We start from the raw sequence: 22,713 nt of genomic DNA, 5'->3' as shown, positions 1-22,713 counted from the left end.
AGCACATTCTACACTGAGTGTAAAGCCCAATGCAGGGTTCGTCTTCATGACCCTGAGATCATGACCTGAGATGAAGTCAAGAGTCAGACCTCTAACCAACTGAGCCACTCAGGAACCCTAAGATATTTATTTATTTATTTATTTATTTATTTATTTATTTATCTGAGAGACAGTGAGAGAGAGCATGAGAGGCGAGAAGGTCAGAGGGAGAAGCAGACTCCCCATGGAGCTGGGAGCCTGATGCAGGACTCGATCCCGGGACTCCGGGACTGTGACCTGAGCCAAAGGCAGTTGCTTAACCAACTGAGCCACCCAAGTGCCGCCTACGATTTTTTTTTTAAAGGAATCTCTATACCTAATGTGGGGCTTGAACTCACAACCCCAAGATCAAGAGTCACATGTTCTATGGGCTGAGATAGCTAGGTGTCCCAAGATGTACTTTTAAATTTACTATATTATTGGCACCTGGGTGGCTCAGTGGGTTAAGCCTCTGCCTTCAGCTCAGGTCATGATCTCAGGGTCCTGGGATCGAGCCCCACATCAGGCTCTCTGCTCAGCGGCAAGCCTGCTTCCCCCTCTTTCTCTGCCTGCCTCTCTGCCTACTTGCGATCTCTGTCAAATAAATAAATTTACTATATTATTATTTTTTTAGTGTAATGATGAAAAGAAAAAATATAATGGTGTTTCATGCTTTCCAGTTTACTCTGTTGGCAGTGCGGACAATGGATAAACACCCTTTGGAAGCCAAAATATTCAAATGTGATAGCCATGACCCAGGAATCCTACTCCTGGAAATCATTGCTAAAAATAATTCAGTTGAACCAAAGGCTGTATTCATGAAGATACTTGTAATGTTTTCCTATTACTACTGTAAGAAATTACAACAGATTTTGTGACTTAAAGCAACACAAATATATTATCTTACAGTTCTGGGTGATAAAGAAGTCCTATATCCAGGTGTCATCACGGCTGTGTTTCTTCTGGTACCTCTATCAGTAAATCTATGTCCTTGACATTTTCAACTTCTAGAGTCATCTTGCCTTATTGGGCTTATTGCCCCTTCTTCCATCTTTAAGGCACCTCATTGGAACCTCTGGTTCCATTGTCATATTTCCTTTTCTGACTCTGACTTGTCCTTCATCCCTCTTACAAAGACACTTGTGACTGCATTGGAACTACCAGGTAATCCAGAATAGTCTTCCCATGTCAAGATCCTTTTTCACAACTGCAAAAATCCCTTGTGCCATCTAAAGTAACATATTCACAGGTTCTAGGGATTAAGATGTGGACGTCGTTGGGGGACCATTACCTTGTTTTGCACAGTATCACTAACAGACTTTGTTAATATAACCACAATATCGTTATTACACCCAAGCTTAACATTTTTCATTCACTCATTTTTAAAAAGATTTTATTTACTTATTTGAGAGAGAGAGAGAAAGAGCGAACACAAATAGGGGCAAGGGCCTGAAGGAGGAGGAAAGCAGGCTTCCTGCTGAGCAGGGAGCCCGAAGCAAAGCTCAGTCCCAGAATCCTGGGATCTTGACCTGAGCCAAACTAGAAGCTTAACCAACTGAGCCACCCAGGTTCCCCTCATTCATTCCTTTTTCAATATTTTTTTTAAGTGATCTGTACACCCAATGTGGGGGTTGAACTCACCACCCTGAGATCAAGAGTCAAATGCCCTACTGACAAAGCCAGCCAGGTGCCCCACATTCACTCATTCATTCGTTTATAAAGACTTATTTGAGGGGCGCCTGGGTGGCTCAGTGGGTTAAAGCCTCTGCCTTTGGCTCAGGTCACGATCCCAGGGTTCTGGGATCAAGGCCCGGATTGGGCTCTCTGCTCAGCAGGGAGCCTGCTTCCTCCTCTCTCTCTGCCTGCCTCTCTGCCTACTTGTGATCTCTGTCTGTCAAATAAATAAATAAATAAAAATCTTAAAAAAAAAAAAAAAAGACTTATTTGAGAGAAAAAAGAGAAAAAAGAGAGCATGAGCAGGGGAACGGGCAGAGGGAGAGAGAATCTCAAGCAGACTCCCTGCTGAGTGCAGAGCCCAACATGGGACTCAGTCCCACGACCCCGAGATCATGACCTGAGCTGAAAGCAAGAGTTGGACACTCAACTGACTGAGCCACCTAAGTGCCCCTATTTTCTAACATCATCTAATATTCAGCCCATGTTCAATTTCCCATGGTTGTTTCAAATGGGTTTTTCCTTCCCAGTTGGTTTACCTGAATCAGGATACAAACTAAATTCACAAAATGTATCACTTGGTAGAGCTCTTAAGTCTCTTTTTATCCATAGCAATTCACCCTTCCTGTCCCTTTTCTTTTTCTTACCATTTATTTGAGAAGAAACTGGGCCATTTGTCTTGTAGAATATCTCACATCCTGGATTTGTTTCTTCACTTCCTTATGGTGTTATTTGACTTGTTCCTGTATTCCTCACATTTCCTGTAAACCGATAGCTGAATCAGAGTCAGGATCAATTTCTTTTTTATTTGAATGCCTCAGAGGTGGTGCTTGCTGTGAGCTTCCTATTGTATCCATCAGAGACACACAATGTCTTGTTCACTTTTAGTGTGGCTAACACTGACAAAAGACAAATAATAATTTTATTATACTCAGAAAAATTTTTTAAAAAAATTTTCTGTACATTGAAATATAATTATTATGCAATATATGATGTTATATTCGTTTCAGGTATACAACATAGTGATTTGGCAAGACATCATTCATTGCTCACCACGGTAGTGTGGTCACCATCTGTCACCACACAGTGTTATCACATTATTTACTATTTACTACATACCCTATGCTGTGCTTTTCATTATCATGACTTACTTCTTTTATTACTGCAAATTTGTATCTCTTAGTCCCCTTCACCTATTTTGTCCCCGCCTATCTCTGTTGGCAACTACCAGTTTTCTGTATTTAAGAGTCTGGTTTTGGGGGCACCTGGGTGGCTCAGTCATTAAGCGTCTGCCTTCAGCTCAGGTCATGATCTCAGGGTCTTGGGATTGAGCACTGCATCGGGCTCCCTGCTTCGCAGGAAGCCTGCTTCTCCCTTTCTTACTCCCCTGGTTGTATTCCCTCTCTCGCTGTGTCTCTGTCAAATAAATAATTAAAATCTTAAAAAGACAACAACCAATTCTTTTTTTAAAAAGTCTGGTTTTTTAAATTTGTTTCTTAGATTTCATAGATGAGTAAAGTCATATGCTATTTGTTCTTCTCTGTCTGACTTATTTCCCTTAGCATAATACTCTTTAGGTCCATCCATGTCACAAATGGGAATATCTCATTCTTTTATGGCTGGGTAAATTCCACTATATATATATTTACATATACATCTTTATCCATTCATCTATTTTTTTGAAAGACTATTTACTTATTTGACAGAATGAGAGAAAGCACAAGTAGGCAGAGGCAGGCAAAGAGATGGGGGGAAGCAGGCTCCCTGCAGAGCACAGAGCCTGATGTGGGGCTTGATCCCGGGACCCCAAGACCATGACCTGAGCCAAAGGTAGAGGCTTATCCCACTGAGCCACCCAGGCGCCTATTCATCTATTTTATTAGAAGATTTTTATTCATCTATTCATTCATCTATTTTTAAAGAAGATTTTATTTCTTTGACAGAGAGCGAAAGAGAGCACAAGCAGGGGGAGCAAGCGAGGGAGAAGTAGGGTCCCCCCTGAGCAGGGAGCCCAATGTGGGACTCAATCCCAGAACCATGACCTGAGCCAAAGGCTGATGCTTAATCAACTGAGCCACCCAGGCGCCCCTACCCATTCATCTATTGATGAACACTTGGATTGTTTCTGTATCTTGGCTATTGTAAACAATGCTGCAATAAACATAGGGGGTATATCTCTTTTCAAATTAGTGTTTTCATTTGGGGGGTAATTACTAATGGAATTTCTGGATCATATGGTAGTTCTATTTTTAATTTTTTTGAGGAAACTCCATACTGTATTCCACAGTGTATACCGTATATACACAGTATATACAGTATACTGTATTCCACATTCCCACCAAGAGTGCACGAGGGTTCCTTTCTTTCACATCTTCACCAACACTTGTTACTTCTTTTTTTCTTAATTTCTTTTTTTTTTTTTAAGTAATCTCTACACCCAACGTGGGGCTCATGACCTCAACTCACAATCCCAAGATCAAGAATCTCGTGCTCTACCAACTGAGCCAGTCAGGCACCCCGACGTTTGTTATTTCTTGCTGAGACAAATACGTTTATTATTTATTTTTTTGAAGACAAATATTTTAAAATAACTTTATTGAGAGAGATATAATTTACACACCATAAATCCACCTGTTTTAAGTCTAAAATTCAATGAATTTTAGTATATTTCAGTTATATACCCATTGGCACCATCTAATTTTAGAACATTCCCCTCACACTAAAATGAAATTTTGAGCCCATTTACAGTCAGTCCCCATTCCTACTCCCAGCCCAGGCAGCTATTAATCTATTTTTTCTCATAGATTTGCTTTTTACAGAAACAAATCATGTTTTGTGTGCTCCACTGTTTTGGTCTCTCTGCTAACTCTCAGCTGGTTTCTCCTCTGGATTCAGGCATATAACTGCACTATCTTTTTTCATTTTCCTTGCTCCTATTTCTCTCAATCCCTCACTCATTTATGTTGATCAATTTTTAAGAACAGTGTCTCTAGTTTTTTTTTTTTAAGAGTTTATTTATTTGACAGACAGAGATCACAAGTAGGCAGAGAACAGCAAAGAGAGAGAGAGGAGGAAGCAGGCTCCCCGCTGAGCAGAGAGCCCGATGCGGGGCTCCATCCCAGGACCCTAGGATCATGACCTAAGCCGAAGGCAGAGGCTTTAACCCACTGAGCCACCCAGGCGCCCCAGTGTCTCTAGTTTTATGCTAAATTTTCTTGCTTTGTGTATCTTGGGCCATCCTGCATTCCCCAGCAAGCAGTTCTCCGCTCCCATAGATTATCAGGGCCCTGCCAGCCCAAAGGGAACTGCCCTGAGCTTTATAAAATAGGTGCCCCTCCAACACACACAGTCTTAAGAGACTGGCGGCTTAGTAAGCAAAACGGGGCTCTGTTTGGATTTAAAACTATGCCCCCTGCAGGCAGGTAAAGCCAGAAACCAGGCCTGAGTCCTGGCTAGCAGAACACAGGCTGGTTTCAACTCCACCCCTCTGTGCCCTAGGCGTCCTTGGGGAGGGCATAATAACCTGCATATCCACACGCAGCAGCAAAGCAGTAAGACTAGACATTCGATTCTCCTTTATGGTAGTAAATAGAGGTTTACTATTAGTCATTAACAAATATTTGCTGAGTGTTTTCCATGTGGTCATCATGGAAGGTGCTGCAGATAAAAGTGAATAAACGGGACACAACTCTGAGCTGAAGAAGCTTGCTGTCAGTCTTTTCATTCTCAGTCTTCCCATGTGCCTTTCTTCTCAAACAGTCTGCAAGTCCCCACTCCAAACACCTACTTTGGCAGGTGCTGAAAATCATGCTTGGGGCACCAGGCTGGCTTGGTGGGTAGAGCATGCAACTCTACGTCTCTGGGTCATGAGTTCAAGCCCCATGCTGGGTGCAGAAATTACTTTAAAAAATAAAATAAATTAAAAATCATGCTTGCACATGCAAAATATTCAAGTTATAAAATAAAGAAAAAACTAAAGGGGGTCTGGCTGGCTCAGTCTTGTAGAACATGTGACTCTTGATCTCAGGGTCATGAGTTCAAACCCCGTCTTGCACTTGGAGCCTACTTAAAAAGAATAAAAAAAAGAAAAACGGGGCACCTGGGTGGCTCAGTGGGTTAAAGCCTCTCCCTTCAGCTCGGGTCATGATCCCAAGGTCCTGGGATCGAGCCCCACATCGGGCTCTCTGCTCAGCAGGGAGCCTGCTTCCTCCTCTCTCTGCCTGCCTCTCTGCCTACTTGTGGTCTCTGTCTGTCAAATAAATAAATAAAATCTTTAAAAAAAATTTTAAGAAAAACTACAAATATTGGGGTATTGACTTGTTTAGTGATGATGCTTCCTACTAATGTGTGCTTCAACATTTTAGTCAAATAGTTTATTTTATGGGCTATCTTCTGTAGATTGCAAAAATTGCCAAAATCCTCACTCCTCCTGTATCCGCTCCCCTTTGCAATACGACTTTATAGCTCATTCGATCAAGAGGTGGAGGCTGTTTCCTCAGTCCTTGAATCCTGGCTGGCCATGAGACTCACTTTGATCAATAGAATGCACTGGAATTGACATTGTGTCAGTTCTCTCTCTTTTTTTTTAAAGATTTTATTTACTTATTTGACAGAAAGAGAGATCACAAGTAGGCAGAGGCAGGCAGAGAAAGGGGGGGTGGGAAGCAGGCTCCCTGCGGAGCAGAGTCTGATGCGGGGCTCGATCCCAGGACACTGAGATCATGACCAGAGCCATAGGCAGAGGCTTAACCCACTGAGCCATGCAGGTGCCCCAACATTGTGTCAACTCTAATGCCAGGCCTTAAGAGGCTCTGTGTGATTCTCCCTGTTTTGGAACTCTGTCAATAGCCATGAAAACCAGTCCAGGCTACTCTGCTGGAGGATGGGAGATCACATGAAGCAGAGATAAACTGTGTCAGCTGGGCCATCCAAGACCAGCCAGCCCACGATTAGAAGCTAGGTAGACCAGGATGCCTGGGTGGCTCAGTTGGTTAAGCAACTGCCTTTGGTTTAGGTCATGATCCTAGAGTACCAGGACTGAGTCCCACATCAGGGTCCCAGCTCCACAGGGAGTCTGCTTCTCCCTCTGACCTTCTCCTCTCTCGTGCTCTCTCTAATAAATGAATAAAATCTTTAAAAAAGCAGCTTTGAGGGCACCTGGGTGTCTCGGGGGTTTAAGCCTCTGCCTTTGGCTTGGGTCATGGTCTCAGGGTCCTGGGATTGAGCCCTGAATAGGCTCTCTTCTCAGTGGGGAGCCTGCTCCCCCACCCTCGTCTGCCTCTCTGCCTGCTTGTGATCTCTAATAAATAAATAAATATCTTTTAAAAAAAATCTCTATACCCAACATGGGGCTCAAACTCATGACCCAGCCAGCCAGGTGCCCCGACACAGTAACTTTCTTATGTCTCTTAGGGTTATTACTACCCACATCTCCCACTTGGCTTTTGATAACCTCTAGCCTACTTCTGTTTTGTTTTTTTTTTCTTTTGTCAAAAATATATACCCTGGGTATCCCCTGTATGTTCAAGCAGAGCTGGGTATTGGAAATATAGCAGTGAGCAATGTTGGTGACAGGCATGCACAGGTAATTTCGGTTCAGTGTGATGTTACAACAGTAAGCCCATACAGCCAACAGAGAACATGGGACAGACACCTCACCCAATTAGAGTGTCAGGTAAGACTGGTAATTGAAGGTGAGAGAGAAGGTAAGTCAGATAGAGGCGCAAATAGGTGGGTCAGGTAAAGAAAGGTCAAGAAATTCAGTGTGGCTAGAGCCCAGAGTACAGCAGGGAAAGCAAAGGGAGCTAAGGCTGGAGAGAGAAGCAGGAAGTGGAACAGACAAGGGCTCTCTATCCCTTTGCAAAGACTTTAGGTATCCTCTTGTCTATCTAATTCAACTCCTTTGTATTAGAGAAGGTTAACTGCTGCAACTATTTGTCCTTAAAACATATAATGGGTTAAAAAAAAAAAGATTTTTAACATTTATTAAAAACATTTTTAAAGATTTTAAGTAATCACTACTCCCAACACAGGCAACATAGGGCTCAGACTTACAACCCCGAGATTAAGAGTCATGTGCTCCACCCACTGAACCAACCAGGTACCCCCAAATAACAGTTGAACAGAAGTTTATGTCTTGCTACCTAGCTGGTAACTAAGCTGGAGATAGGTCAGGTGGGTGAAGTCTCTGCCCCGGTGTTGGCTCCATTCCAGCCTGATGGAAACAGAGAACATGGAGGAGACCCTGCGGGAAGTTTCTATAAGCCAGGCCAGAAAGGGACGCAGGCACTTCTACACACAATCCATTGGCTGAACTCAATCACATGGTTGTATATAACAGCAAGGGAGCCTAGTTAATGTAGTCAGGTAATGTGCACAGAAGAGAACATGGATTTGAATGAGTAATCTCTGCCATACCCCTTATGGGGTCTATCACTGGGCCCCCTAGGGGTCAAGATTCTGGATCAATAACTTTTGCTTTAGAAGAACAGGCCACTCTCCCCCCTCCCACAAGCACACAACATCCTGATTGCTACTGAAAATGTGACTAAAGATGATCATATCCTTTCCTTTCCTTATCATGACAGTACTCATGATAGCCAAAAGTGGTACCTACCAAACAGGTCTCACCAAAAGGAACAGAAGTCTGCTCTGTTGATTCAGTTCTAGCTGCTAGCCTGCCAAGTCGGTGCTTTATCTTTCCATTATGATGAAATTTACCACAAATCACCCCAAACAACAATGTTCTCCCCCAGTTCTTGCTTATATAAATGTCGGTTGTCATGACAACAAGAAGACTGCCCTTGATCATATGGCAGAGCTTGTTAAGAAACAAGAAGCAACTCACTGGTTCAAACATAAACCTAATCCCACAGGCATGCCTAACATGGGAAATAAGAAACTGGGGCAATTTTTTATTCAAAAGAAAAAGTGAAAGTAGAGGAAGAACTTGATTCTACTGGGAGAAAAGATGTGGCCAAAGAATTTAAATAAACCACTTCCTCTTGTTACACTCTTTTTTGGGGATGGGATCTGGCTTTCTCCTTCTTTCTTGTTAGATCACAAGGCTCCTAAAAGGATTTAGGCCCCAAACTCAGTTCAATTTTCTCTCTACTTCCAACTCTTTACTATAATTTACAGAAAGAATTCACAAAGACCTTGCCCCTGTTAGCTGCATTCTTGACTTGCTGCCTCTGAGTTATTGAGACCCAAATGGTAAGATAAGAAGTAATTACTTTGGGGCGCCTGGGTGGCTCAGTGGGTTAAGCCGCTGCCTTCGGCTCAGGTCATGATCTCAGGGTCCTGGGATTGAGTCCCGCATCGGGCCTTCTGCTCAGCAGGAAGCCTGATTCCCTCTCTCTCTCTCTCTCTGCCTACCTCTCCATCTACTTGTGATTTCTCTCTGTCAAATAAATACATAAAATCTTTAAAAAAAAAAAAAAAGAAGTAATTACTTTGATTAGTGTTCAGGATATATTAAGCTACTTACATTACAATTGGCATTTTAGGACAAAATAATTTGGACATGATCCTGGCATTGCTGGTAATGGAATTCGGACTTTTTTAAAGTATTGCCAAAGAAGCCTGTGTGCCTCAGTAGGTTAAGCGTATGCCTTCAGGTCAGGTCATGATCCCAGGACCCTGGGATCTAGCCCCACATCGGCGTCCCTGCTTGGCAGGGAGCCTATTTCTCCCTCCCCTCTGCCTGCCACTTTGCCTGCTTCCCTCTCTCTCTAATAAATAAATAAAATCTTTGAAAAAAGAAAAAAGATTCCTAAAACTAGAAATTAAAAATAAGATACAACTAGTGAAGAATCCTCGTGTACTGTAGGTGGGAATGTAAACTGGTGTAGCCACTGTGGAAAACCTTATGGAAGATCCTCAGAGAGTTAAAGTGGCATTACCCTATGATCCAGTAATTACACTACTGGGTATTTACTCAAAGAATAAAGAAACACTAATTTGAAGAGATATATGCACCCCTAGGTTTACTGCAGCATTACTTACAGTAGCCAAACTACGGAAGTAGCCCAAGCAAGTATCTATTGATTGATGAATGAATAAAGATGTGAGATATGTGTGCACACATCCACACACTGGAATATTATTCAGTCATTTAAAAAAAATGAAATCGGGGCACCTGGGTGTCTCAGTGGGTTAAAGCCTCTGCCTTTGGCTCAGGTCATGATCCTAGGGTCCTGGGATTGGGCTCCCGCATTGGGCTTTCTGCTCAGCATGGAGCCTGCTTCCTCCTCTCTCTGCCTGCCTCTCTGCCTACTTGTGATCTCTGTCTGCAAATAAATAAATCTTTTTTTTTTTTTAAAGATTTTATTTATTTATTTGACAGAGAGAAATCACAAGTAGATGGAGAGGCAGGCAGAGAGAGAGAGGGGGAAGCAGGCTCCTGCTGAGCAGAGAGCCCGATGCGGGACTTGATCCCAGGACCCTGAGATCATGACCTGAGCCGAAGGCAGCGGCTTAACCCACTGAGCCACCCAGGCGCCCTGCAAATAAATAAATCTTAAATAAAATAAAAAAAATAAATGAAATCTTCACTTGAAAAAAGAGGGGATGCCTGGTTGGCTCACTGGGTTAACCGTTCGACTTTTTTTTTTTTTTTTTAAGATTTTTCTTTATTTATTCGACAGACAGAGATCACAAGTAGGCAGAGAGGCAGGCAGAGAGAGAGGAGGAAGCAGGCTCTCCGCTGAGCAGAGAGCCCGATGCAGAACTCAATTCCAGGACCGAGATCATGACCTGAGCCAAAGGCAGAGGCTTAACCCACTGAGCCACCCAGGCACACCTCTTTCTTTCTTTGTTTTCCGTTCAACTCTTGGTTTTGAATCAGGTCATGATCTCACAGTTGTGAGACTGAACCCGGCATCGGGTTATGCACTCAGTGTGGAGTCTGCTTCAGATTCTCCCTCTCACTCTCTGCCTCTCCAATCCCATGCTCGCTCACTCTCTCAAAAAAAAAAAAAAAAAAAAAAAGTCTGCATGCTTAAAAAAAAGAAATCTTGCCATTCCCAACAACATGGATGGAACTGGAGAGTATAATGCCAGGTAAAATAAGCCAGTCAGATAAAGACAAATACTGTATGATTTTGGTCCTATGTGGAATTTCAGAAACAAAATAAATGAACAGGGGGAAAAAGAGGCAAACCAAAAAACAGACTCTTAACTATACAAACAAACAGAGTGGAGAGATGGGTAAAATGGGTAAGGGGGTGGGGTTAAGAGTGTGCTTTTTTTTTTTTTTTTTTTAAGTAATTTCTATACTCATTGTGGGGCTTGAACTTACAATCCTGAGATCAAGAGTCACATGCTCTCCAGACTGAGACAGCCAGGCACCCCAAGAGTGCACTTGTCTTGATGAGCACTGAATAATGTACAGAACTGTTGGACACCATATCATACACCTGAAACTCATACAGCACTGTTTACACTGGAATTAAAATTAAAAAGATACAACCAGTGAAAAATCTTCATTTATGAACATAGGTCCCCTCTAAGTGATCCAGTCGCCTCTCCTATGCAAAAGGATAGGAACATTGCCATAGAGAAGGACCCAAACCCTTGAGATTAGGCTTTGACAAGCATTTCATGTTTCTGCAACAGAAGGACATTCCTAAATGGATTTTACTCTCATATTAAAATGAATCTACAGTCTTGGAGCATACACAAGACCAGGAAAACCAAAGACAGCAGCTGAGAGGTATCATCTGGGTCCCTGTTCCCCAGGACTACAAAATCTGAGGGAACATTCTTCATTCAATAAATGTGTACTGTCTGCTGTGAGCCAGGCTCTGTGCTGGGCTCAAGAAAGAACAAATCACATGTAGCTCCTGCCCTGCTGGAGCAGATTTACAGTCTAACAGAGATGGAATGAAATATATAATCACAATAGGAGATGAGCACCATGAAGATAAATGATGTGACTGATTATGAGATTGAGGGGTTCAGAAGACATCTCTGAGGAAGTGATAGTTAAGCTGGAACCAAGACAGTAGATCAAAGTTGGGGAGAGGGAGGTCCTAGAATGGGCAGGGGCTTTTTCACCTGAACTTATTTGCTCCCCTCTAGTAACCACTTGCCCAATATGGGGATCGAACTCACGACCCTAATATCAAGAGTTGCATGCAGAACCAGCCAGGTGCCCCCCATCTGAAAAGCTAAAAGGAAAGCCTGCCAGGAGCAGAGAAAAAGAAAGGCTGAGGAAAAGGTGAGCACTTCCATGTAGGCCCTTCTATGGAATGCAGATTGTATTTTATGATTAAGAGGAACCACTAAAGGATTTTTAAAGCAAGGGAACGCCATGATCAAGTCTGCCAAGGAAGACCATCCTGGTTGCTCTCTAATGTACAGATAAGGGAAAGTGAATGGCCAGGAAGGAGTGTCACAGTGGTCCACACGAAAGATGGCTGCTTGTGTCACTGTAAAAGAGGCACAAAGGGAGTATTTTGAAGGCAGAGCTGACAGAATTTGGTAATGGTGGGGATGCAGGGGAGAGACACATCTGTAAGTGGGCAAGCAACTGGAACCTTGAACAGAATAATCAAAACTATTTGCTGTCATGTAGTAGGCAAGAGGGGTTGTAACCCGAATCACACTCTCACTGGCACTTGCCAAGCCATGAGCCCATCCAGATAGAAGAAGGGGTGCCTTTTCCAAATGGTTACTCACAAAAGCTGCTGCCCACCAAGCTGTGTGTCTGGAGACCTGGACAGAACACTTACTTTCAGAGTCACCAGGGGCCCCCGTGGGGGTTACAAGATGTGGCTTTTGTCCTGCTACTCCTAGAATATAAGATTCACAAGGGCAAGGATCTATTCTGTAGGAGCTACCACTCTTTGAACTGCATAACTTGATCAAACTAGTCACAGAAGCACCCAGTCAGCCATAAATAGCCGCAATATATGGGGTCAATTTCTCCCTTTGGTGAGAACAGATGAAGACTTACTAAAATACTTCATATTTAGAATAGCCCCTTTCTCTGGCAATAGAGGTGTCCTTGGGTTCATGTGATACTCTCTCAAAACAAAGGATTTCAAAAAGATGAGTAAGGGCAAGATGGCTGTCACCCTACGGTAGGTGATCTTTAGACCCTGTAGCAACACCAGCCAAGGCAGCCAAGACTTTGTGTTAGGGCTTCCAACTGTTAAGGACTCATGAGAACCCTGCAGGCAGGGCAAGAGGGAGGTAGCACTGAGCATGTAAACCTGCACAAGTAGCACCACAACTCCAGGAAGTTCGATCCTGCACCATGGAGAACACTAGGGCAACCCAAAGGTATCCAACAGTATTATACCCTTATATAGTACCAAATCCATTTTCACTCAGACTTTCCTGGCTTAAGAGAGGAGAAGCCCATCTTACATCTCAACTCAGGGTTCTACTTTCCTAGTTTCTTTGCAGGTACTCCAAGAACCTTAGAGAAGCCCACCTGGGTCACAAGCTTGAAATGAAGCTAGAAACTCCGTAAAATTTTCCCAAGTAAACAGAGGCTTTGAACAAGTCAACCTCCACATGTCTGATACACAACTATTCTTCCTCCCATTCCCAGAAAGCTAAATGTCCAAAGTCTTCCCCATTTGAAGCGGGAAGACAGGAAAACTGTCCAAGTCAGTTTACTTTTGACCATTTAGTCAATATTCTAGAGCTCACTTTTCTAGATCTCAAATCCAAGAAAATCAGGACAACCACAGAAATACTGGGAGTGTCCCCTTGACTAAAAGCCAGCCTAAGTGCTCATTTTTGTTTGCTTTCATCCTCTATCCCTAGAGGACCCTCAAGCATGGCTCTTTTTATGAATTTCATTTTTTATTTAAAGATTTTATTTATTTGAGAGAGAGAGAGAGAGAGAGAACAAGCGGTGGGAAGGAGCAGAGGGGGATAAAGAGGGAGAGAAACAGAAAGCAGCAGATCCCCTGCTGAGCAGGAAGCTCGATGTAGGGCTCTATCCCAGGACCCTGAGACCATGACCTAAGCCAAAGGCAGGCACAACGGACTGACCCTCCCAGGTGCCCCACTTTTTTTCAAGACTTATTTGAGGGGGGGATAGAGGGAGAGGGAAAGAATCTCAAGCAGACTCCTCACTGAGTGCTGAGCCTGATGTGGGGCTCAATCCCACGACTCCAACATCATGACCCAAGCCAAAACTATGAGTCAGATGCTCAGCTGATTGAGCCACCCAGGTGCTCCTGAACCTTTTTTTTTTTTTTTTAAAGATTTTATTTATTTATTTGACAGAGAGATCACAAGTAAGGCGGGGGGGGGGGGGAGGGAGCAGGCTCCTTGAACAGAGAGCCTGAAGCGGGGCTCAATCCCAGGACCCTGAGATTATGACCTGAGCCGAAGGCAGAGGTTTAACCCACTGAGCCACTCAAGTGCCCTTGAACCTCACTTCTTGATGGTTAGTTCTCGTTTGCCCTTCACCCATTTCTTTTTATCTTCAGGGTATGCAAGGCAATAGAGGTCCAAATACTTAGCCTCCTCCTGCCAAACTTAAGAGGCCTATTTTCACGTTTTCTTCTATGGAGGGGGCTTCTCTCTTCATATCTGTAAGAGGAATAGAATTTAATCTGAAAATTAGGGTCATAAATACAAGAGTCAGTATGATTATTCAAAGTTATGTGAAGGAACCCCAACACTCAACATATTAAAACAAGATTTTAACACTTTATTTTTATCGATAAAAAGTTGAAACATACTTAAATCACCTTGCTGTTAAGCTTGTGTATGCCAAAGTTGGCTCTATTTGGAGGAGATTCCTTTCACTCTGGGTTGACAATCTTCTATGTCTACAGCAGTAATGAGATGTTTTATTTTGGGGCCAAAGCAGAATAATGTATAAGTTAACTGGCAAAGCTTGTTCTTTTCATTTCATTTTTTAAAAGTAATTATCTATGCCCAAGGTAGGGTTTGAACTCAAGACCCCACTGTCAAGAACTGCATGGTTTGACTGAGCCAGCCAGGCTCCCCTATCCTTTTCATTTTAAAACTTCACCACCCGTAGGACACAAAGCTAGAATATAATGTCAACCTTTTAGGTACCTATAGTGTCACAATGTGTGTGTATCTACATGCTTTGAGAAACGATGGGAAGAACATAATGTTGAAGTTTTATTTACTAAATTATCTATTCTGAAAATGTGCTACTTATATAAAAAAGGAGAAATTACACTGTATTATCTACAATGACATTCTGAAAACCTATTATATAACATCTAAATTTCTCACTTGCTTTATAAAGCCCCCTACCATAACCTTATTTTCTTTACAACCACATATAACCATTTCTGGACAAATTTGATGTTCTGTGTCCACATTATTCCAGCTTTTTGATCATTACATAATCATTCTTATATTCATCTCAAATCAATTTACTTCATGACTTCTGGAGACCCTTCAAAATATCACCAAAGATTAACCTCATCTTTAAGGAGTACCTACAGATTATGTATAATTGCTTCTTTATCTGATTATATGACTGTGTGCAGGCTGTTGAATGCACACACCTCTTATTCCCTAAGCATAAAAGATTTAGCTCTTTTGTGAAAAATATTCAAAGATCACTTTTTTCAAAAGATCACCAAGCCAAACATTTGGCCATATTTTTATTTACTACATATACTATAAACATATACAATACATGCTACAAAAAAACTTTTTTTTTTTTTAAATTTAACTGTCAAGAAAGTGTATAGTGTTATAATACAATGGCACATGTTCATATTTTATTTCAAATTGGTCTGCTTACCATCCATTTCATTCCATTAATAGTGAAATGTTACTTAAGGATAATTAAAAATTATCTATTTGCATTATTAACAATAAACAATTCCAACAAATTAATAAGAATTAACCATGTCAAATATTAGTATCCAAAAACTGGGGTTTTGCAGAAATGATTATATAAAATATAGCAGCCAATTACAGTTTACTTTGCTCTGTGACAATGTACATATGCACTTGAATAGGATTCCAGCATTTGCTTTTGGAAGATACTTATTAGAAGTCCTTTGATCTTAAGGTTCAACAACAGCTACACCCAGCCAAATCCAACCCAACAGTTCATATAATGGCTTCGGACAACGGATCATTGAAAAATTCTTATGATTTGGGTAGAGTTGAAGTTCCACTAATATTACATATGATAAAAAGAGACATTACAAGCCAATATCAAAGTCAAAGGCAAAAGAAAATACAAACATTCAAATCAGTTTATGATGATATTTTTCTACAAGTACTTTAGATGTCATACTTTCAGGAAAAGGAGATTTTTAATGTGTATTTGGATTTGGATTTTACAGTATCTATGCCCTATCTGAAAATTTAAGAGTAGTCAGAGAGAATTAAGTCTAGTATTACAAATCTTTTCATTTAATATTATTGAGCACCCACTATGTGCACTGCACTGTGCTAACTTTTAAAAGTTGAATATTAATGTCTTTATCAAGCATTACCTTAGTGTGAGGTAAAAATACATTAAATTAGCGTCAACTCATTAGTTTGCTTGTGGTATGTAATCCTGTGTCAGCTAGCTTCCCTGTGCCATATAAAGAGCTTCTGCATACCCCTCATTCACTCATACAAACACCTGCACACCGACTATGCCAACCATTGTGCTGGTCACTGGGATACCATGATTTGGTATATGTTCAAAGAATGCATATTAATCATTAACCTATGTAAAAACAATTAGAAAGATACATTACTTTTCTAACATGAGGCCCAAAGCAAAATATAAGGTGTTTCCATGGGTCATATCACACCAGAGACCAGTGAGTGCCTTCCTAGACTGAGAACTAACTCTGAAGGTTTCACACTGTAGTCTAAATAGCCTAGATCATTTCTGGTCTCAGAAGTCTATTCTTGGGAGCACCTGACCCCACATACACCATTCCATACTTAAAAGGATTTGTAAACTGAACTGGAACACAATGAAAAAGAGCCAAAAATGAAGGCAGTTGATAATGAAATGCACTTCAAGCACTATTCTGGCCATGTAAAATGAATAATACGTAAGTAATTCATGATTGGTTCAAATGTTTTTCAAAGCACTAACCCTACTTCAAACTCATGTAATTTTAATTGACTTTTATTTTATACAAGTTGTATATAAAGCAAAGGGCAGAATTTGGCCCTACAACCATCTATGGAATAGTCTAAGTGATTGGTCCTTCCACTCTAAGCAAGTAGAAGCTAAGAATTTCAGAGTCCTCTAACAGGATACTAGCACTCGGGAGAAATGGCCCTGCTGGATCCCATTAGCCAGAAATCTGTTTAGTGGTGGTAGCAGTGTGAACCTACTATGACCCCTTGAGGGAAGGCGGAAAGCTGGGAATTTGGGTGTCCACTCAGTGAATCCAATACTGGCTTAAAGCTATGCACTGAATAAAGTGCTCTGCACATCTGCTTGTCATCGGATGGGAAAGAAACACTTTTCTTGAGAATGAACCTACTGGTAGGTTTGGGGGAAAAGAATGACAAGGATTTAAAGAATCCCAAGAAAATGTATGAAGCATTGACTAGAAAGGAAGACAAATGCCTCTAGTAGTGTCCTCAGAAATCTCAGGATTTGAACTGTCAGAATGAGTCATACAGTGGTCATGTTCTATAAATGAAAAAGCAATCCCACTGGGTACTTACTATTCACCTGGTGCAAGATTACTTCATGGGGGTGAAGGGAACAGTCTATTGCCATTTGATAGCATCATTTCAAAATGAAAACAAAACCACTGAGTAAGTCAGGGTAAGCAGCGTGCAATATTCCTCTCCTGTTCATCAGTATTCCACAGGCTGATCTGCACTACCTGAGGGAAAGGAGGCAAAATATCCCTCCCTTCTGATACACTCAGGCATGGCTGCTACCACCTAAAATTGCCAATTCAGAAGTTAACACACGAGCCCTCCAGTTTCGTACCCTGAAATGGTAAATGAGACTAGAGATGTAGTTCAGTCTAAAAAAGATCACAGGTAACAAAATGCTTATATAAACTAGACTGCTTTGACATCTGTAAGAAAATTATATAGATGACAATCGGAAAAAAAAAAAAAAAAAAAAGATTGTTCCCATCTGTCAGCAAAACTGTTAGTTGAGCTATACTCAGCTGAAGTCCTCATCAGGATTCTGTTGATCCAGCAGACGGACATGTGTGAATGGGAAGTGACCTCGTTTGCCATTACACTCCCCTTCCCACTGACCACTCACATTAATCTTCGTAACCTTTACCAGCTCACCGACCTGCAGGAGGAGAATAAGGAAAGCACTTTATTTCCAGTTATGAATGCAAGCTGAAAAACTCCATTCTCTGGTTAGGCATACCCTGTCCACGTGATTGCTCTAGGGCTGACATTACAGAAATGGCTATTTGTTGCCTCCCAAGCCCCAGCCACCAGACTCATTACTTGTAGTTAGTGCAGGCATAAGGAAGAAGGGATTTCAGCAGTGCAGAAGAACAGAGAGTACAGGAAATAGAAATGATCCTAGAAAATGACACTTTTTTGGAAATGTTAATCATCTTTAGATGAGAAACCCCAACTAGAATGACCCAGTATTCCTTTTCTTGGTACCCACTACCCTTAGGTTCCTGTTTGTCCCACAGCCTGTGGCCCAGGAGAAGAGGTCCCCTTACCCTCACTGACATAGGACAACAGCACAATCCCCCAACCACCTGTGTACATGTATCACTGCCTGCTACTGCTTGCAGACAGAAGATAATCATGGAATGCAACTTCACTTGGTCTCAGAAAATGAAGTGTTCCTTTCACCTTCCTACCAAAGCAAAGCTTTTCCCACCTGGGCAAGTACAGGCTAAAACTCCAAAGTCCCCACTTTCTTCATCAAACTCTACTTTTCAGGCCACTGTCTGCCAGCTCCCCACCCCCACCCTACCATGTACTAACAGACCTTGTTGCTTCCTTGATGCCACTTGGTACATATTCATTAACAATAAGGAAACATCATGTTTTTGCTTATATATGAAAAGCTGTTCTTTGCAACATCAACTATAAAGTTTTGACAATCTAGGATATACCTCTATTTTATAAACTTAAGACAAAATCAGTCTGATGAATGTATTCATCTTGTGGCAAAATACTGAACAATGGTGAGATAAGTAGTGAGATACTGGACTAAAGAACTTTATCCTTTGATCATCAACATCTGAGTTCTGAGGCTTCAAGAGCTTTTTTTTTTTTTTTTAAAGATTTTATTTATTTATTTGATAGGGAGAGAGACTGTGAGAGAGGTAACACAAGCAGGGGGAGTGGGAGAGGGAGAAACAGGGAGCCCGATGTGGGGCTCAATCCTAGGACCCTGGGATCATGACCTGAGCCGAAGACAGACCTCTAACGACTAAGCCACCCAGGCGCCCCTACAAGAACTTTCTAAGCATAATTACCCATTTGGTTTCATTAAGTTAGTAACTACTACTTACTGAACTTGCACTAAGGACTGTAAAGGATTTTTTTTTTTTTAAAGTAGGCTCCATGTCCAACGTGTGGCTGGAACTTAAGAGACCAAGTATTGCATGCTCTACTGATTAAGCCAGTAAGGTAACCCTACTGTACAGAATATTTTATATAAATTATTTTGTAGTCATTATAATATCCTTGTAAGACACGAATTTTTTCATTTTATAGATGAAAAGACCGAGGTTCGGAGAAATTAGACATACCTGAGGTCACACAGCCACTAGCAGTGCTGGAATTTGAGCTCAGAAGTATCAGCTCCAAAGCCAATTTATAATTTATGCTCTATCATAGCAATAACTTTCAACTACTGGCCAAAGTCAACTCCAGTCTAGGACCAGGGCCTTCTGTAAAAACTAGCTTGATATCATTCAGAGGACAAACAGCTTGCCTACACACCTGTCTATAATTTCCTAAGGAACCATCTGAAAACTACAGAAGCCTAAGGTGGTTGTGGGTGTCACAGGATGCTGAGAAAAGGAAGACAGAAACTAGAGAATATCTTACATAAAAGGGATAAGAAGAGTGAGAAAAGGCAGCAGCTCAGTCTGCTGATGTGAAGATTAAGGCTGACATGGTAAGGGGAGAAGAAAGGATGATACTGCATTCCCATCCAGTCCCTATAGGCTGCTAGCTCCAGGGTTCTTTATTATCAGCAATCCTCTAATTCAAAGTTCCTGAAACCTAAGCAAGTCAACCACGACAAGTCAAGATCTTCCTAGCCTTTTGGGGAGAGGAAGACCAGAACCTCAAAGCAAAAATATCCTAGCTAGTAAAAACAATCTGAAAGTTCGTCTTATACCCCCAATTCTCATTCTCAAACTTCTTCTTCTTCTTTTTTTTTTTTTTAAAGTAAACTCTGCCCAATGTGGGGCTCAAACTCACAACCCCAAGCGCAAGTGTTATGCTCTACCAACGTACCGGGCCAGTCAGGCACCCCATGAGTTCTAACTTTATTTTACCAGCTCCTTTTTTTTTTTTTTTTTTAAGATTTTGTTTATTTGACTAAAAGAGCGATCTCAAGTAGGCAGAGAGAGATGGGGAAGCACGCTCCCAGCTGAGCAGAAAGCCCAATGTGGGGCTTGATCCCAGGACCCTGAGACCATGACCTGAGCTGAAGGTAGAGGCTTAACCCACTGAGCCACCCAGGTGCCCCCCTTTTTAAAAAACTCTTGCAGTGTTGTACCAGGAACAACATCGACCTGATAACATCTGACTACTCTGTAGTGCATTTTCCTTGTTTCTAACCTGTCAACTATCCTTGACTGTCTCCCCACCCCCACACCCCTCACACCCCCCACACCCCAGGTGGAATTAATGTCACCATGCTGCTAGCCCCTTCCTATGTTAAGGTCAATTGTATGAAGTGCAGTACTTCTTTTCCCCATTTTAGTATTTATTTGTATTTTGTTTTTTAAAAAAGACTTATTTGTGCTAATATTTATATTTTTACATATTTTTCTGAGAGAGAGAGTGAGTGAGAGAGAGTGAGCGAGAGAAAGTGAGCAAGAGAATGCCCAAAGGGGAAAGGCAGTGGGGAAGAGAGGAAAAGATTCTCAAGCAGACTCCTTGCTGAGCTCGGAGCACAAAGCAGAGCTTGATCTCAAAACCCTGAGACCATGACCTGAGCTGAAACCAAGAATCAGACACTTAACCAACTGAGCCACGCAGGCATCCCTGTACTTTCCGTTAAAACACTTACGTCACACTAAGTGCTATTCTGAAAGCTGGACCCAGAATTAAGTCCCTAACCTTAAGAAAAATGGTTGGGGGATGTGTATGCTCACATACTCATATCAAAAATTTAAACTGCCACTCATGTTAGGTTCCTCTCTAGACAGGGACAAAGGGGCCAATTTAAGAAGCTGGTTTGAGGGGTGCTTGGGTGGCTCAGTGGGTTTAGCCTCTGCTTTTGCCACGGATCATGGTCTCAGTGTCCTGGAATGGAGTCCCACATTGGGCTCTCTGCTCAGCAGGGAGCCTGCTTCCCCCTCTCTCTGCCTGCCTCTCTGCCTCTACTTGTGATCTCTCGTCAAATAAATAAAATCTTTAAAAAAAAAAATAGGGGCGCCTGGGTCGCTCAGGTCATGATCCCAGGGTCCTGGGTTTGAGCCCCACTCCCTGCTTCTTCCTCTCCCACTCCCCCTGCTTGTGTGCTCTCTCTCGCTGTGTTTCTGTCAAATAAATAAAATCTTTAAAATAAATAAATAGATAAATAAAAATTAAAAAATAAAAAGAAGTTGGTTTGACAGGGCACCTGACTGGTTCAGTCAGTAGAGCTTGTGACTCTCGATCTTGGGATAGTGAGTTTAAGCCCTACACTGGGTGTAGAGCTTATTTTAGTCTGGAGATGAGGGGGTGATGCTAGTTTGACAAGATCCCAGCTAACATCCCTAACAGCTGCCATATCTAAACCCATCATTTTATTGATATTAAAGACACACAAAAGGTACATGAGGGAACATTCTGGAGTGCTGGAAATGTCCTATACTTTCATCTGGATAGTTATACCATAGGTACATACACACGTAAACTCCAAGCTATATATACTCAGGATCAGTATTTTTTACCAAAAGATTTCATATCTAAATGAAAAAATGGGGGATGCTTGGGTGGCTCAGTGGGTTAAGCCTCTGCCTTCGGCTTGGGTCATGATCTCAGGGTCCTGGGAGCAAGCCCCACATCGGGCTCCCTCTCTATGTCAAATAAATAAAATCTAAAAAAAAAAAAAAAAAGAAATAAAGAAAGAAAGAAATGAAAAGATGGGGCACCCGGGTGGTTCAGTGGTAAGTGTCTGCATTGGAATCAGGTCATGATCCCAGGGTCTTGGGATCAAGTCTGTATCACGTTCCCTGCCCAGTGGGGAGTCTGTTTCTCCCTCTTGCTCTCTCCAGAATAAGGAAATAAATAATATTTTTTTAAAAAACTGAAAAGGGGTACCTGGGTGGCTCAGTGGGTTAAAGCCTCTGCCTTCGGCTTGGGTCATGATCTCAGGGTCCTGGAATTGAGCCCCATGTCGGGCTCTCTGCTCAGCGGGGAGCCTGCTTCCCCTTCTCTTTCTGCCTGCCTCTCTGCCTACTTGTGATCTCTGTCTGTAAGTAAAATAAAATCTTTAAAAAATAAAAAATTATGAAAATTAAAAAACTGAAAAGATGAAAAAAATTGGTTGTATTTTAGCTAGATTTTCTAGGTGTTTTTTAGAAGCTGATTATTCAGGGGGTACCTGGGTGGCTTAGTCAGTTAAGCGTCCAACTCTTTTTTTTTAAAGATTTTATTTATTTATTTGACAGACAGAGATCACAAGTAGGCAGAGAGAGGAGGAAGCAGGCTCCCTGCCAAGCAGAGATCCCAATGCGGGACTCGATCCCAGTACCCTGAGATCATGACCTGAGCCGAAAGCAGAGGCTTTAACCCACTGAGCCACCCAGGCGCCCCAAGCGTCCAACTCTTGATTTCAGATCAGGTCATGATATCAGAGCCATGGGACTGACCCCATGTGTGGCTCCAAGCTCAGCAGGGAGTCTACTGGAGATTCTTTCCTTCTCC

At 42.0% G+C, this 22,713-nt stretch overlaps 2 protein-coding genes and 2 long non-coding RNA genes across 9 annotated transcripts in view; 1 reads left to right on the top strand and 3 right to left on the bottom strand.

Moving 5' to 3' along the window:
• Positions 1-2,586, bottom strand: part of YWHAE (tyrosine 3-monooxygenase/tryptophan 5-monooxygenase activation protein epsilon) — an 81,750-nt gene extending 79,164 nt beyond the window's left edge. The window contains exon 1 of one of the 2 annotated variants that reach the window (XM_082707246.1): positions 2,340-2,586. The gene's annotated coding sequence lies outside the window, so the exon portion shown is untranslated. The remainder of the gene's footprint in view (positions 1-2,339) is intronic. The other variant, XM_082707247.1, reaches the window with a different exon arrangement.
• Positions 1-22,713, top strand: part of LOC309851688 — a 71,844-nt gene that overhangs the window by 10,876 nt on the left and 38,255 nt on the right. The window lies entirely within an intron of this gene.
• CRK (CRK proto-oncogene, adaptor protein) overlaps positions 13,900-22,713 on the bottom strand; it is a 29,894-nt gene continuing 21,080 nt past the window's right edge. For 2 of the 5 annotated variants that reach the window (XM_082707226.1, XM_082707229.1), the window contains exons 3-4: positions 17,906-17,938; positions 13,900-14,250 (exon numbers count right to left, since the gene is read on the bottom strand). In XM_082707226.1, the coding sequence (XP_082563352.1) occupies positions 14,245-14,250; positions 17,906-17,938 (39 nt within the window). In that variant the 3' untranslated portion in view covers positions 13,900-14,244. Of the gene's footprint in view, positions 14,251-14,350; positions 17,939-22,713 lie in introns of those variants that run through there. The other 3 variants (XM_082707225.1, XM_082707228.1, XM_082707227.1) reach the window with 2 other exon arrangements.
• LOC309851685 lies at positions 17,940-21,241 on the bottom strand. The gene is made up of 2 exons (XR_014304865.1): positions 21,072-21,241; positions 17,940-20,248 (listed from the first exon to the last, which is right to left on the bottom strand). It is a non-coding gene; the product is annotated as an uncharacterized lncRNA (long non-coding RNA).

This window comes from Mustela nivalis (genome assembly GCF_964662115.1).
Source record: "Mustela nivalis genome assembly, chromosome: 17".
Taxonomy (NCBI): domain Eukaryota; kingdom Metazoa; phylum Chordata; class Mammalia; order Carnivora; family Mustelidae; genus Mustela; species Mustela nivalis.
The sequence above is the reverse complement of the archived record's forward strand: the minus strand, read 5'-3'. Positions and strand labels throughout refer to the sequence as shown.